This window comes from Ixodes scapularis, unplaced genomic scaffold, assembly GCF_016920785.2.
Source record: "Ixodes scapularis isolate PalLabHiFi unplaced genomic scaffold, ASM1692078v2 PGA_scaffold2__306_contigs__length_199485367, whole genome shotgun sequence".
NCBI lineage: Eukaryota > Metazoa > Arthropoda > Arachnida > Ixodida > Ixodidae > Ixodes > Ixodes scapularis.
Window position 1 is genome coordinate 61,470,500 of NW_024609857.1, and position 14,830 is coordinate 61,485,329.

At 45.0% G+C, this 14,830-nt stretch overlaps 1 protein-coding gene across 1 annotated transcript in view; it reads left to right on the top strand.

The window, feature by feature from the left end:
* Positions 1-13,315, top strand: part of LOC8039496 (cytochrome P450 3A9-like) — a 39,112-nt gene extending 25,797 nt beyond the window's left edge. The window contains exons 6-8 of the mRNA XM_042291408.1: positions 8,657-8,797; positions 12,618-12,783; positions 13,205-13,315. Coding sequence (XP_042147342.1) covers positions 8,657-8,797; positions 12,618-12,783; positions 13,205-13,315 — 418 coding nt within the window. The remainder of the gene's footprint in view (positions 1-8,656; positions 8,798-12,617; positions 12,784-13,204) is intronic.
* Positions 13,316-14,830: the final 1,515 nt, after the last annotated feature.

Consider the following 14,830-nt stretch of genomic DNA (forward strand, 5'->3'; position numbering starts at 1 on the left):
CGTCAGTGTCTTAAAAAAAAATGAGAGGCGGCGAAGTTGAAAAGAACATTCCATTACGTCACACACAGTCGCAAAAATGAGAAATGCGACAAAAACACAAAAAGAGACCTCAATGTTTGTGCTCTATTTTGTTTTGGGGTCTTTTTGCAGATTATCACTGGGGCCGATCATCAATTTACTTCAACACGACGACTTTGTTGCGTCGCCGTGACTTTCTAGCCAACTAAAATTAGAATACCAAGCTGGTCAAATAAACAAACCTGAAAACAAAGGCAAGATGACTAAAAGCGGGTAGCGCACTGAAGGACTCGCCTTCTGAACTGATCTCTCGCTGTGTGTGTGTCTCTCCAACTCGTCCGTCTTTTTTAGCGCTTTTAACCTCTAAACTTTACTCGTTAGCCATTTACACCCCTGCCAGACGGGCCCCTAAAAGGACGTTTACGCCAATGGACCTTTAGTGTAAACGTCATTTAAGCAGTGCCAGACGGCAACTCACATGGCATTTTGCGTAAAGGTCCTTTTCGTTAACCTGAGTTCCCGCAACCCATTTACGGCTGCTAAAGGCGCGCACTCTCGTCAGCAGCGGTCTACACTAGAGACACCGATCGATAAAAAAAGATCGTACTGATACCTATAATTAATGATTTTGTTTTACTTTTTATTATTAAAAAAGAGCGTGTTTCACGTATATTTTGTACAGACCTCGCTCTACTAATAGTAGTGGCGTCTCCACGGACCCCGAGCCATGCGGGTTTGCCCGCCCACGTATGGCTGTGCGTGGCTTTCCCGTGTCTGGGGAAAAGGGAATCCTGGTGGTTGAGCCGAGCCCGGGGCAGGTTTGGACCCTTCGGGGCTCCCCGGGTGAGGCAATACACCACTTTGGCCCCCGCTTCTCATAGACGGGAGTCCTGGTAAGGCCCGGCCAGGATGATTCAGTCTAGTCGCCATTTCTTCTACTATCCACTCCGATCTTTCACTTTTACCTTTCCTGCTTCCTTTACTTCTCTCTTACTTATCTTACTCCTTTTTCACCCCTCTTTGGCGGCAAGGGCTAACCTTGGGTGGCAATGGACCTCTGTCTTGACCCACACTTGGGTATAGTTTCCCGGCAGCACTGTTAGCGTAACGTCTCCAGCCAAGCCCTTCTTGTTATGGTGCGTTACCTAACCCCTTGTTGGGCTCGGTGGTGGGCGGTGCACCGCGGATACCGAACACTCTTTGCCCTCCTATGGCGCCCCACCCCTCCAAACCCCGTTCAGGGCAAGCCTTTAAAAGGCGCTGCCTTGAACACAAAACCATTGAAAAAGAATCTAAGGAAGAAACCTTTACAAAGTTTTTTGTCGTTCATTCGCTGGATGAACAGAAACCAGTTGCAAAGCTCTCACCCTTTGTTGTAGCGAAAGTTCTTGAGCACCTTGTAGGGTTCTCCTATAAGGCTAAGAAGCTCCACTGTGGAGACCTCCTTGTGGAGGTAGAAACAAAAAAACAAAGTGAAGCACTCTCTAAGATGACCAACATCGTTGACTTGAAAGTGTCGGTGAGCCCTCACCGTACACTTAACACCATTCGTGGTGTCCTCTCTGAGGATGACTTCCTTCATACCAGTGAGGATGAACTTCTTGAGGGCCTCGAAGGCTCTGGTGTCATCGCCGTCAAACGAATAATGTTTAAAAAGAATGGTGAAGAAATTCCCTCTAAGCATGTTATTTTGACTTTCGAGAGACACACTCTACCAGAGACAATCAAAGCAGGGTACCTTAATTGCCGGATCCGCCCTTATGTCCCCAACCCACAGCGGTGCTTCCGTTGTCAGCGTTTTGGCCACGGGTCACGCAGCTGTCCCGGAAGGGAGACATGTGCAAAGTGTGGAAGTCAAGGCCACGTCTCCGACATTTGCGAGGCCGTGGCCCATTGCGCTAACTGCGGTGGACCACACCCCGCTTACTACCGCAGCTGTCCTTTCTTTCAGCAAGAAAAAGATATTCTTGCCCTGAAAGTCAAAGAAAATATTACATACGTGGAAGCAAAAAAGCGTTTTTCCTTTTTGTCAAAGGGTAGTTATGCTGAGGCGGTGCGCAGGGGCCCTGCACCGCGCTCGGAGTCAAGGGCCTGCCAGGTCTCTCCCGAGATCTTGGCGGCCGACCTCAGGGCCCCAGCTCCCCGACAGGGGCAGCAGCAGCTTCCCCCAGTCCCTGGTGGTAGCACGCGTGCTGCCCCTCCATCCGAGGACAGGCCGGCAGCTGCCGCGCCTGTCCCCTCTCCTAGGTCCCCTTCTAGGAAGGAGCGAGCTTCTCGCTCCTGCTCGCTGGAGAGGGTCCCCCTACCGAAGGAGCAGCATGGTACCCATGCAGCTCCTGTGAAAGGAGGTGGGAAGACAAGCTTGGGTGACCCCTCGCCCAGTTCGTCCGCCACTCCTCCATCCGGTCGTGGCCGGGGTTTTCCCCCACGCGTGCCAGGCCGGACTAGCTCTGTCATGCTCCATCCACCAGACACTTCACAGGACATGGAAATACCAACTGATGCTGACAGTCAGTCTACTCCTGGGTCCGTCCAGGATGGTATGGAATGGGAGACAGCTTCTCGTAAATCTAAAAAAGAAGCAACCTGTAGTAGCGCCCAAGTGATAGCCCCGATAGATGTTGCATTGTGATCACATCTTCCACCTAGCTCGATTTGGCTCTCCATAGTTTTATTTATTTTGCTAGGTTTTATCTCCTTATATTTACATATTTACACACTTTTTTAATAGATGACAAAGTTACATTTTATGCAATGGAATTGTCGCGGTATTTTAAGAAATATTGGTGATGTCAATAATTTTGTGGATGAGCTTCTACCAATCGCTCTTGCCTTGCAAGAAACTCATCTTCACTCTAATTCTTTTAACAGTTTAAGACGTCATCAGGTTTTTAGGAAAGACCGTCCTGCTTCCAGTCCCTCTGGTGGCGTTGCGGTGGTTGTGCAGAGTGGAGTCGCTTGCTGTCAAGTTCCACTCCGCACACCTCTGGAGGCTGTTGCAGTGCGTCTCCTCGTCGACCGCCTTGTAACGCTTGTTTCTTTATACTTACCACCAAATATTCCTTTCAATCTTCAAGAGCTACAGGGACTTGTAGGACAGCTTCCTCAACCGTTTTTAGTTTTGGGTGATTTTAACGCTCATCATCCCATGTGGGGCAGTGCCCGTCAAGACTCCCGGGGTGGTGTTATTGAACGTCTTTTATTGTCTTCTGGGCTGTGTCTTCTTAACGGGAAAGAACCAACTTTTTTTAGTGCAGCACACAACTCATTCACATCTATTGATCTTTCTATCGCTTCACCTTCATTACTTCCTTGCTTTTCATGGAAGGTTCTCCATAACCCTTTTGGAAGTGATCACTATCCTATTGTTTTAGAAAGTACTGTTCCATTGCCTAATCTTTTAAAGCGTCCCCCTAGGTGGAAATTAGACAAGGCTGACTGGACACTTTTTAATCTTCACTCCACTTTAGATCCTTCGATCCTTTCTTCTTTGTCACCCGAGAATGCTACACTTCATGTTACTGAGCAGATACTAAGGGCTGCTCAGCGCTCTATTCCACAAACTTCTGGTAATGTGCCAAAAAAAGGTAAACCTTGGTGGAACAAGGAGTGTGCCACAACCCTGGCAGATCAAGACAAGGCCTGGGAAAGATTTCGTAGATATCCCACTTCGCACAACCTTGTGGAGTTTAAACGCCGAAAAGCCAAGGCTCGTTGGACTAGGAAGCGGGCAAAACGGAAGTCTTGGATGAAGTACTTGTCTTCTCTAACTAGTTTTGTCCCTGCCAAAGAGGCCTGGGACAGATATAGGAAAGTAAATGGGGATTATAGGTGCTTTGCCATCCCAACGTTTAATGCTCCTTGTTCGTCATTAAAAGACATTGCTAACGTCCTCGGAGAACATTTTTATAATTCATCCAGCTCAGCCAACTACAGTGCTAACTTCACACAGTTTAAAGCCCGTGCGGAGCAACAAAAGCTAGTCGTAACTGGAGGAAAGGCAGCCTCTTATAATCGGCCATTTACGCGATATGAACTTGAGATGGCCCTTAATGTAAAAAAGCTATCTGCTCCTGGGCCCGATGGGCTTCACTATGAAATGCTTCGTAACCTGTCCACGGAATCCCTTGAAAACCTTCTTCTTTTTTTTAATTCCTTATGGGAAAATGCTTGTTTTCCTCAGGCTTGGAGGCATGCATATATTATTCCCCTTCTAAAACCTAATAAAGATCCTTCACAGCCATCAAGTTACCGCCCAATCGCACTAACGAGCTGCCTCGGAAAAACATTTGAAAGGCTGATAAGCAGGCGACTGGTTTATGTATTAGAACAGCAGAGGGCCTTTGATAACAACCAGTGTGGATTCCGCCGAGGTCGTTCTACTCTCGATCACTTGGTACGCTTGGAAACTGTTATACGTGAGGCATTTGTAAACCGGCAGCACTGTGTCGCAGTTTTTTTCGATTTGGAGAAGGCATATGATACAGCGTGGAGACATGGGATTCTTCAAGATCTGTATGCATGTAATATCCGTGGCCGTATGCTGCAATGCATAAGGGAATATCTAACAAACAGGACTTTTCAAGTTCGTCTTGGCTCCAACCTATCTGATTCCTACGTGCAAGAAAATGGAGTCCCTCAAGGAGGGGAGTCTTGAGCGTAACTTTATTTGTGCTAAAAATGAATTCAATTGCACGACTGCTACCTCCTTCTGTTTCATATTCTCTTTACGCTGATGATATACAGATCTCGTCTTCCTCTTGTAACCTTTCCAGCTGTGAGCGCCAGTTGCAGATAGCCATAAACAAACTTTCCAAGTGGGCTGATGAGAACGGGTTTCGGTTCTCTGCATCCAAAACAGTCTGTGTGCCCTTTTCTTTGCGTCGTGGGCTGTCATTGGACCCATCACTGGAACTAAATGGAAACCCTGTACCTGTCAGGAAAGAGCACAGATTTCTTGGTGTGATATTTGATAAAAAGCTTAATTTTATTTCACACCTGAAAGCTTTAAAAACTAAATGTCTTCAGTCTATGAATCTTTTGAAAGTTCTATCTCATAAGTCATGGGGTTCTGACAGAAAATGTATTCTACGGTTGTACAATGCTCTTGTAAGATCTCGTCTTGACTATGGTGCGGCAGTGTATGGATCGGCCCGGCCATCTGCCCTCAGAATGTTGGACCCAGTTCACCACCTGGGGTTGAGACTAGCAACTGGTGCCTTCCGAACATCCCCTGTCTCCAGTTTATATGCAGAAGCTAATGAGCTATCACTGAACAAACGACGAACTTATCTTAGCCTAACGTATGCTTTTAAGATTCTGGCTGACCCTCAACACCCTACTTATTCTTCCCTTACAAGGTCGAGATTTTCCCGTCTCTTTAACAACAAGCCAAGCATTGTGACACCATTAAGCTCCCGCATTGAAGAACTTTGCACTTCACTGCATCTTTCATTGGACCAGGTCGGCCTCATTCGAAATGTCGACGACCGTATTCCACCCTGGAAGACACTGCCAGTTGCCTGTGACTGGTCGCTCACAAAATTTAACAAACATGGCATTTCCCATGCTGTAATACTGCAAGAGTTTTGTGAAGTACAAATCAACTATGATGGTTATCTTCACGTTTACACAGATGGCGCCAAGACTTCATCCTTCGTTGGCTGCGCTGTGTATTCAGAACGCTTCTCTAAAGTTAAGCGACTTAATTCATTTGCTAGCATTTTTACTGCAGAAATCTATGCAGTATCAATGGCAATAGACTACATTCTACATAAGAAAATAACTAGGGCTGTTCTTTTTGTTGATTCTCAAAGTGTGATTGTTGCAGTTTGCTCTGTTAAAGACACTAAAAACATGCTTGTACAACAAATTCAGAGTAAACTCAACGCTGCTCTACATGATGGTCAAAGCATAACATTTTGTTGGGTACCTAGTCACGTTGGCATAGAAGGCAACGAGAAGGCCGACAGGCTTGCAGGGTCTGTGGGAAACCTTGTCCAATCGTCTTTCTGTTTACCATATCAGGATATAAAGCCTTTAGTAAAGTCATCACTTTTCCGTTGTTGGCAGTTGGAATGGGACAGGGAGTGCGAAAACAAGCTCCACGTTACAAAGCCTGTTCTTGGAGCTTGGGAAAGCTCTTCATGCAAGAGTCGTCTTTATGAAACCTTGCTGTGCCGTCTGAGAATTGGGCATTCTTTCATCACTCATAAGTACCTACTTTGGGGGGAAGATCCTCCTATTTGTGATCAGTGTGGTGATTCTCTCACAATCTTGCATATCTTGTGGTCCTGTCCCGCTCTGGAGCCCAAGCATCGTATTTATTTTCCCGAGTTGTTTCAACAACAGATCCCGTTTCATCCGGCCCTCCTGCTGGGGGAGAATCCCATAGTCCCTTTTAGCAGGGTAATAGACTTTCTTAGTAGCGTTGGCATTTTATACCAAATATAGCTTTACCAAATCCTAGGTTGCACTTTGTTAAAACTCTCACCAAAGCATGCTGATTGTCACTATCGTTTGGCGCAGATGGCCTCGTAGCTCTTGCGCCATTAAACCCCCAAAATCAATCAGCTCTACTAATAGTTTTCTGTATTCTCGGCCCGAGCTATCTAGTAGGCCTCGTTGTCCCGCTGCTCGTATCGTCCGCTTCGGCACTTTGGTTTTCCTCCTCTCGATTTTCCTTATAACCATAATTGTCTAGCTTTTATTCCTCTACTTTATATTTTATCTTCCATATAATACTGCATTGCTAGCTATACTGTATATATTTAATATATTTTTGTACATATATACATATTTATATCGCTCTCACGTCGTGCGATACGTCGAACGACGGACTAAGGAGTCGCCGCGCTTCCACTGGAGCGTTGAAGCGACCTGGGCGCTAATACGACTTCGCAAGGAGCCTTTCCTCCAGGCAGTCAGCGTCTCGTTGGGCAGATTGAACGTCGGAACTGATAGTCGTCAAAGCATCCATGATCGACAGCAAAGAACCATTCATCGATGTCGAAGCACCTTCATGGTAGGGCGCGCAGGGACATCAGGAACGCGATGCGAGACGCGGGGTCTATCGTAGCCGGATCAATATTGGGAGGAAGATCCATCGAGGGAACAGACGTGGACGCGTGCGATGAAATTTAAGCGTGAGCACGACGCAGAATTGAGCAGGGAAAACGCGTAGCTGCGTAGCAGAAGCACAGAAAAGAAGCTGGAGCGGGAAACGATCAGGGTAACCGCCAATTGCAAAAAAAAAAAAAAAAACTACGTTTGCGTTTAAAGTGGATTTTGTTGTAATAACTCGACTGACCTCGTCACGGGTTTTAGTTCAGCTGGTCACATACTGTTGGAAATCGGGTCAACTGAACACGGAAAAACGAGGACACGAAGGAAAGGACTGGACAAACACACTGCTGTGTTTGTCCAGTCCTTTCGTTGGGGGATCGGTGGCCGAGTGGTCTAGCGCACACCAGCTCGGAGCACGTGGAGCGAAAGCTCGCGCTGCAGAACCCAGGGATCCTGGGTTCGAGCCCCACCCCTGCCCGTTTCGATCTGGATGAGCATCGTACCGGCGTGCGGTCGTGCACCACTACTGCGTGATGCACGTTAAAGACCCCAGGCTAGCGGCTGTACCGCACTGGCTAAATTTCTCATCTACAGCTGGGAGACTCGTCGCCCCTGTGAGGCAGACCAAGTTCTAGGCTGTATAAACACACACACAACCCAATTTTTTTTTTCTCCAGTCCTTTCCTTCGTGTCCTCGTGTTTTCCTGTTCAGCTGACTGGATTACCCACTGAAATCGTCCTTTTGTCTTTTTTAATATTGCGTTTACTTAAGAAAAACTTCAAAAATTATTTATATCGCGAAAATATTATTTTTTTTAGCGTGAACGTGCTTTAACGTTTACTTGCGCTCTCTGGCACGGCAGAACTTAAAGGTCATTTGAAGATCCTAAATGCCTTAGGCGTAAAGGTAATTTTAGGTGCCTGTCTGACAGAGGTATCAGAAATATAACAAGTACGTTAGTCCGTTACTGAAATTTCTAACGCTTACCAAATAACGTCGCTACTTGCAACGCGTTACTTCCAACAATGATGGCGGCATCCAGCCCTCCCAATTCAAAGGGGAAAACCCCGAAGTCGTGCGCCTCCAGCCGTTACAACCACGCAAAAGCTGTCGGCGCCAAGGCCATTTGCTTTGATTTTTTGCGGAGTAAGACGTATTCCCTGGTATAGTATTGGATGCAGAGCAATGCAGGGAAGATTGCAGACAATCGACGCTTTTGCCTCCTCCACGCAGCTTGTATCGGAAACGCAGCCCATAAACCACGTGACCTCGATCAACCAGTCGGAGACACTCTCAAATATAGGCACACTGATTACGCAGCAATTAAAGACCGCGCGTCTCAGCGAACTGCCTGTGTTAGTAGCGCTTGTCATATGTTAGTATGCGCTCAACTGTGACCTAACAATTGCTAGCGCAAATCTTTCATCCTGCTGCCACTCCAGATGTGACTGTAGTCATCAAAGATTGTTGGCAAATTCTTTGCATAAAGCAGAAAACTGGACTGGCCGTTGGTTGGCTCTTTTATATAGCTTAAAATGTCAGCCATTTTTCTTTTTGTATGTCACGTGACAGATTTATCACGAGAACCTGCGAAAAAGACTATCACTATAAGGGTCTGAAGATTCCTAGCGGGATGACTATTTTGATTCCGGTGCACCAACTGCACTACGACCTCAACCTCTGGAACCAACCTGAAGCCTTTGACCCGGACAGGTAAGAAGCTGACCAAGTATCTTAAAAGCAGCCAGCACACACAGACACACAAACAAAAGATGCAATGGTTTAGAGGATTTTTTACGCGTCAGTCCCGATCGGAGATTTTATTTTTAACAGAGCTTGGAACGTTTACTTAACATACTGGAGAGATTCGTGTGTTTGCTTGTTTATTTACCAATGATGCCCACCAACTGCAAAGTGTGGTGCATTGCAGCACCGACAAGAAAAGGCGCATGAAATTTTCTAATGTACAGAAAAATACTGAAGAGTGTGAAGCATGCCCTATGATTGTTCCGGCATCATTAAGCTCTTAAAATTAAGAGGCATTAACATGTTAATTGCAAATGACGGAGAACTATTAAATAAGTCGTCGATTCGGGTGCGAGTCCAGAGTTTGGAACGTTTATTAAGATAGCACAGTCCCATAAACGCATGCACACAAAAGTCGTTTAAATGTTTGTTCGAAAAGAAAAAAAAATCATGTCTTTTTTTGGAAACTGGGCCTATAGTATACCTAATTAGGCTTCGGTTAATGGCCGCTAAGTTGCTACTTTTGCGGTGCTTGGCTTAGACACGCATTCTTGTTGAAATCTTGAGGCAAAGTTGCTTTCAGGACTGCACGTATGTGTCCTCTCCAAGTTCAAAGTGGAGCTCAACGCTCTAAACGTTTGTGACCTTGCGTGGAATGTTGCATTAGTATGGTACGTATACATATATTGACGTATATTGACGAGATATACAAAAATTACTTAAAACATTTACTTTTAGATATTCATGTTTAACCAAGTCAAGTAAAAAAACAGCGATAAAATGAAAAAAAAAATCCTCAGGTAAACTTGCAAATCGTGGCTTTGTTGCCTGTGGGCAACACGAAGCAAAAGTGCGAAGGTGGCTGCCTTGCGTAACTTATATGGATCACTGTAAAATGTCAATAATATCTGCGCATACGATGATAGCCTTAAGTAAAACGGTCATCTTTCGTTGAATATTAATGGCAAGAGAGAAACAGATCCATTTTTTTCGCCGTTCCGCCATTCTCGGTATTCGCGTATTTGCGCACCAAACTTATTTTTTCTCGATAACTTCAGTACTTTTCACTAGATGCGTTGTATAGTTTCGATCTTCAAGACTGTTGCCACACTGCTATATTAATAAAGTGATAAAAACGAAACTGTTAAAGAAACACAATTATTATTTGGTTTGTTGCCTGCAGGCAACATTCGTCAACAAAGGGTATTATTTTCATTTCACACGGGACATATCGCTTCGTTTTGTCACGGTTCGGTAAGATATACAAAATTGAGAAACGTTAAAACGATTTTTTTTTTTCGCCTCCTAGTTCTTAAAATAGCTTTCCCTGTTCATTCACCGTGCGACATTTTGGAAGGGTTACCTTGTTGCATGCCCACCTTGAAGAAACAACATGAAATTGGGGGTTTCCAACCAAAACAAGAAACTACATTTATTAGTATAACAGGAATGGTTTGTTAGTATTAATTTACAACGATGCCATGGTGTTTACCTCCACGTCTCCGTACTCCCGGTACGTCTCCCTATCGTTCCGTGGGCGTGCCCCCCTTTTATAGTCTCTCGCGCCTATTCTTCATGCGCTGTTGCGCGCTTGGGACTTTGTGTCGACTTTGGGCGGTCTGTAGCGGCCCCTGGGTGCGGTGGTAAACCCTTGTCCCCCCCCCCCACCATGCACGTGCACGTAGACGTGCGCGTACACGAGATGGTTTTTGCAAGAAAATAATTATACCTAGGCAGTACAGTTCTTCTGGGCGAAATGGGGTTCTTGTCTGAAAATCTAGGGCCTAAGAAAGCCCGAAAAAGCCCAGGTAGAGTCGAAGTAGGCCAGAGTCTAAAGGCCCGTTCACACTCTTGCGACCTCTTAAACCTGGGTTCCTTAAAACTTCTTAAACCAGAAAACACACTGGCGCCATCTATTGGGGAGCAGTGTAAACTCGGCGGTCCGGCATATTTTTTTTTTATTTCTCGCGCATTATCATTTCTTTTTTTGGCTCGGAAAACTTTTGTCAATGTTATAAACGAGCCTTTCTATGGGCATTACGCACATTTGACTTCGGAAATCCCGCAAAACTTTCGCTCTTGTGAAATGCAGTTCCAGGGTCACCGCATAGATGGCGCCACAATGCCAGTGTGTTCCCTCATTCTAAAAACATTTAAGAAGTTTTAAGAGATCTCGTCTCTCTCAGTCGTAGTCGGTCGCAAGAGTGTGAACAGGCCTTAAGTATCTTTGCCCTAATTCGTCAAACAAGTGCCAAGGTTAGGCTTCACTGCTGTGGTAGTTTGGCTGCTATCTGGCATCTTTGGGCCGAAATTCCCAAACAAGTGCCAAAGATGGGCTTCACTTCTGCTGTTCTGTTTTCATGCAGCAACTTGGGACCTAAAGTGCCAAACAAGTGCCAGCTTCAGTCTTCACTGACGGTTTTTCGGTTCATACGTGGCACTTTTGCCTCAAGTCTGGCACTTTGGTAATACTATGATTGCACCAAAGAAACGCCACAGAAACACCGAAAAGAAGGACTCTGGCACATAACTAACGCCATGGAGCAAAACCGTATTGGGCCCAAGCTAGGCCCCAAGGATTGTCAAGCCTTTGCCAAGCTGGTGTTTCTTGGGCGTGCTACCTGTGTAGAATGATCACTTTTGTTTAAAGGGCAACTCCGGTCTATACTTTTGATTCTGGGATTATGACTGTTTTTAGCGCAGTCAGCATCCCTGAATTGCAAGGTGTAATTTTTTTTCTCGTTATTGTGCGTAGTCTTAAAGATATCGACGCCTCAAAGTTTTGTTTGGGGCGCGGCCAACAAAACCGAAAGCAGCGGCTCGCTGCGGGTCGCATTTTTATTATCGGCATTACTTGAGAATGCGGCGTCCCCCGGACGTAATATATTGGCTGGGGTCGTATTTTGTGTCACTACAACGATACCAGTAATTTATTTCATTTCGAGTTTTGGCCGGAGTTGCCCTTTAATCTCGTGTAGTGTGTGCCGAATTCATAGTGAGAGCCCATTTCCGAAATTATCAAAAGCTACCTGTTCGCGATGCAGATTCTACTTAGAATCTGCATGGCCACAGATGATGAAACATAAAATGTGCTAAAACGTGGTATTAAGCTTCAAAACTACCCCCCCCCCCCTCCTCTATAATCTAAAGAGTGAGACACGTAGAAATAAAGTAACGGAGAAGCCACCCCCCCCCCCCCCCCCCCGGCTTAACCAGCTCGCCTGCATTCTTTCGCTTTTTGCAAAACGCCCCTCCCCGGTAATCCTCATCAACAATCACTTTCGGCAATAGGGTGGATTAACATAGTAGTTAAATGAATAGAAGACATCTTGCGGCCCAACGCCAAGTTCTATTTCGTGGTAACTTTAAGCTTAACTTTAAAGGCGTCAGCGTCTTTAATAATTTCTCAACAGATGTAGACGAACTAACACAGTAGCGAAGATCAACACCGACCGTGGAAAATTACTTTTCTGACTTTGGTGATCCAGTACACTGGGTACTTCAGACCCTCGAAATATATTGATAGAAGAATATTAAACGGACAGGGCTGAAACAGTGTTTCTTGTGACAGTATAAAAACTAAAAAATAGCGATTTCAATTATTATATTTTGTATTGTTATCGTCTTTCAGTTGCTTTCTTCTTACTTCAACAGAAGTAGTCAAAGCAAATTGCCTTACGGTGTGGTGTTTAGATACCGTATACGGTAAACTTCCGGCCTGTGAAGCTGCACGTGGTTTCGTGGCTGTCACCGTAAAATCACTGTAATTTCGCTTGAAATTTCGCAGATTCAGCGCTTGTAACAAGAGAATCTTGAACTCCGTGCAGTACCAAGCATTCGGAAATGGACCACGGCGCTGCATGGGCATGCGTTTTGCTCAGCTGGAATTGAAGATCGCATTTGCCAAGATCTTGGCAAACTACAGCTTGTTTCTCGACGAGAGGCACATTGGGGTAAGTGAAATACTGGTTTATTTCGTGACTGGATCTGCTGTACAGACCAATGGGTTTGTTTAGCCTTGTGTTTCCGTAAAAATAAACGCCTCAGAAATTCAAAATGCTACGCATATTCCTTTTTCCTAATTCAGCGAGAAATAGCAAGCTCCTCGGTGATACAAAAGTATATTTCTTAATTTATTTATTCTTGAATTATAAAATCCCCCCCCCCCCCCCCCCCGAAAAAAAAAAAAAGGAAACTGGGGTTTACGCATAGAGTTACAATTCACGACTTGAGAAACCGACTAGTGCGATACACTTTATGATAATTCCTAGAAGCCTTAGTTCAATATTCCCGAGATAAGGAAATTGATAAAATCTATTCTCAAGCGATCTCAAACTTCACCTTATTAATTTTGTCTGTGTGTGCAATTTACAGGAGGATCAACTTAAACTGAAGACTTCGTTCATCTTTGCCAATCCTCGCGATGGTGTTTGGATCAAGCTCAAGAAGGTTTCCCGCCAGTCTTGCGACAACAAAGCATCGTGACGTCGCCGTGCATGAATCTCGAATAAACGAAAAATCATTTGGCTGTGTCGTCGACGCTTTAGATGTAAATTAACTTCCGATAGCAAATATAATTTTAGGCTCAAATTGTGCCGTCCCGCAGATTTCTGGAGCGGTAAGATTTACGTTGGTGCAAAGTGCAAATCGGAACCATTTCTCACTACGTTTACAGACGCCACCTCCTTAGCTTTGAACAGGAGATCACCAATTTTTTGTTTTATTTTTTCCAGGAGTGTGAAGATTAAAATCAAAATTACTTTTGTGGGGAAAAGTGTTTTTTTAGGACCTCCAATTTAAGCGATCATGTTTGATGCTCGTCAAAACCCTGTATTGGCAAGAGAAAAAAACAAACAAAAAACACTGCAGTGTCATGTTTGTGCTTAATTGCATGCACCCTATACTGCGCGGTGCAATGAGTACGAACACAAGATTGGCGCAGTTTTGTATTTCGCTCAGGCAATGTTTTGACGAATTAAAAATTTTCTTACACAAATTGGTTCCCAAGAGGATTACATTTTACCGACATAGTAGTTCAGCAGTATCTTAGTTTTGTCTTAACAAAAAAAAATTAAAATTAATTGTTATCGTCCATTGTGCTGCGCCCTGTACCAGCCAATGATCGACTCGTTTCATACGTCATGCAGCGAGTGGACTTTCAGGACTGCGTTGAAAAGCGGTTAGCACACCGCCAACAGCCCCTTCACCTACACTAGGCCTATCAGTTCTGGGCATGTCATTGAGACTGTCAGTCTCTTCATTCTTTGCGTACCGCGTTTTGATACTTTGAACATCTGGCGGAGTTTGATACAGAGAATTCACATTATGTATCTTCTAAAGAAATTGCGATGGCAGACACGAATGGTCTCCAGTAGCGTCGGAAGTGTTTGGGAGATGTGAAAGAAGAGAATCGCCCCTCTCTCCTAACTGTTTACTAGAAACAGGTACTTTACTAAGGACAATGCATTCTACTCCCCTAGTTTTCATTAGACAACACACCTACAGCACCTACTCCTTCCCTAGCGGTGGAGACGCCCCGCGTCCGAGAACGCATGCGCATTGAGCGATCCAGGCTGTCGCTCAGTCTCGCGACGCCGAGGGAGATGGTTACCAAAGCCTTACCGAGACACGGACACCGTCGAGACTAGAGATGCCGCGAACGTTTTGCGAAGTTGAGGCCCAAGACCAAGGGATTCGAAAGGTTCGCCACGAAACATCGAACGTTTTACATAAAATAAAAGATTTTCGCAATTTCGATTTTTTGGCGCCGAGAAATTCGATTGTTTTCAAACTTCCGATTTTTACGCTAAGAAATTTAACGATTTTCAAACTTTGGAATCTGCTAAGTTTAAAAGTTCTAGAAACTTGGAACTTCTGAACAAAAGTTTGACAAAGTTCGAACCAAGTTCACCCCATAGGTTTGCGGCAACAAATATAAATAACACAAGATGTCAATGTGTGAAGTGGCGTTGAAATTGCACTAGAGTCGTACTTAGCTGA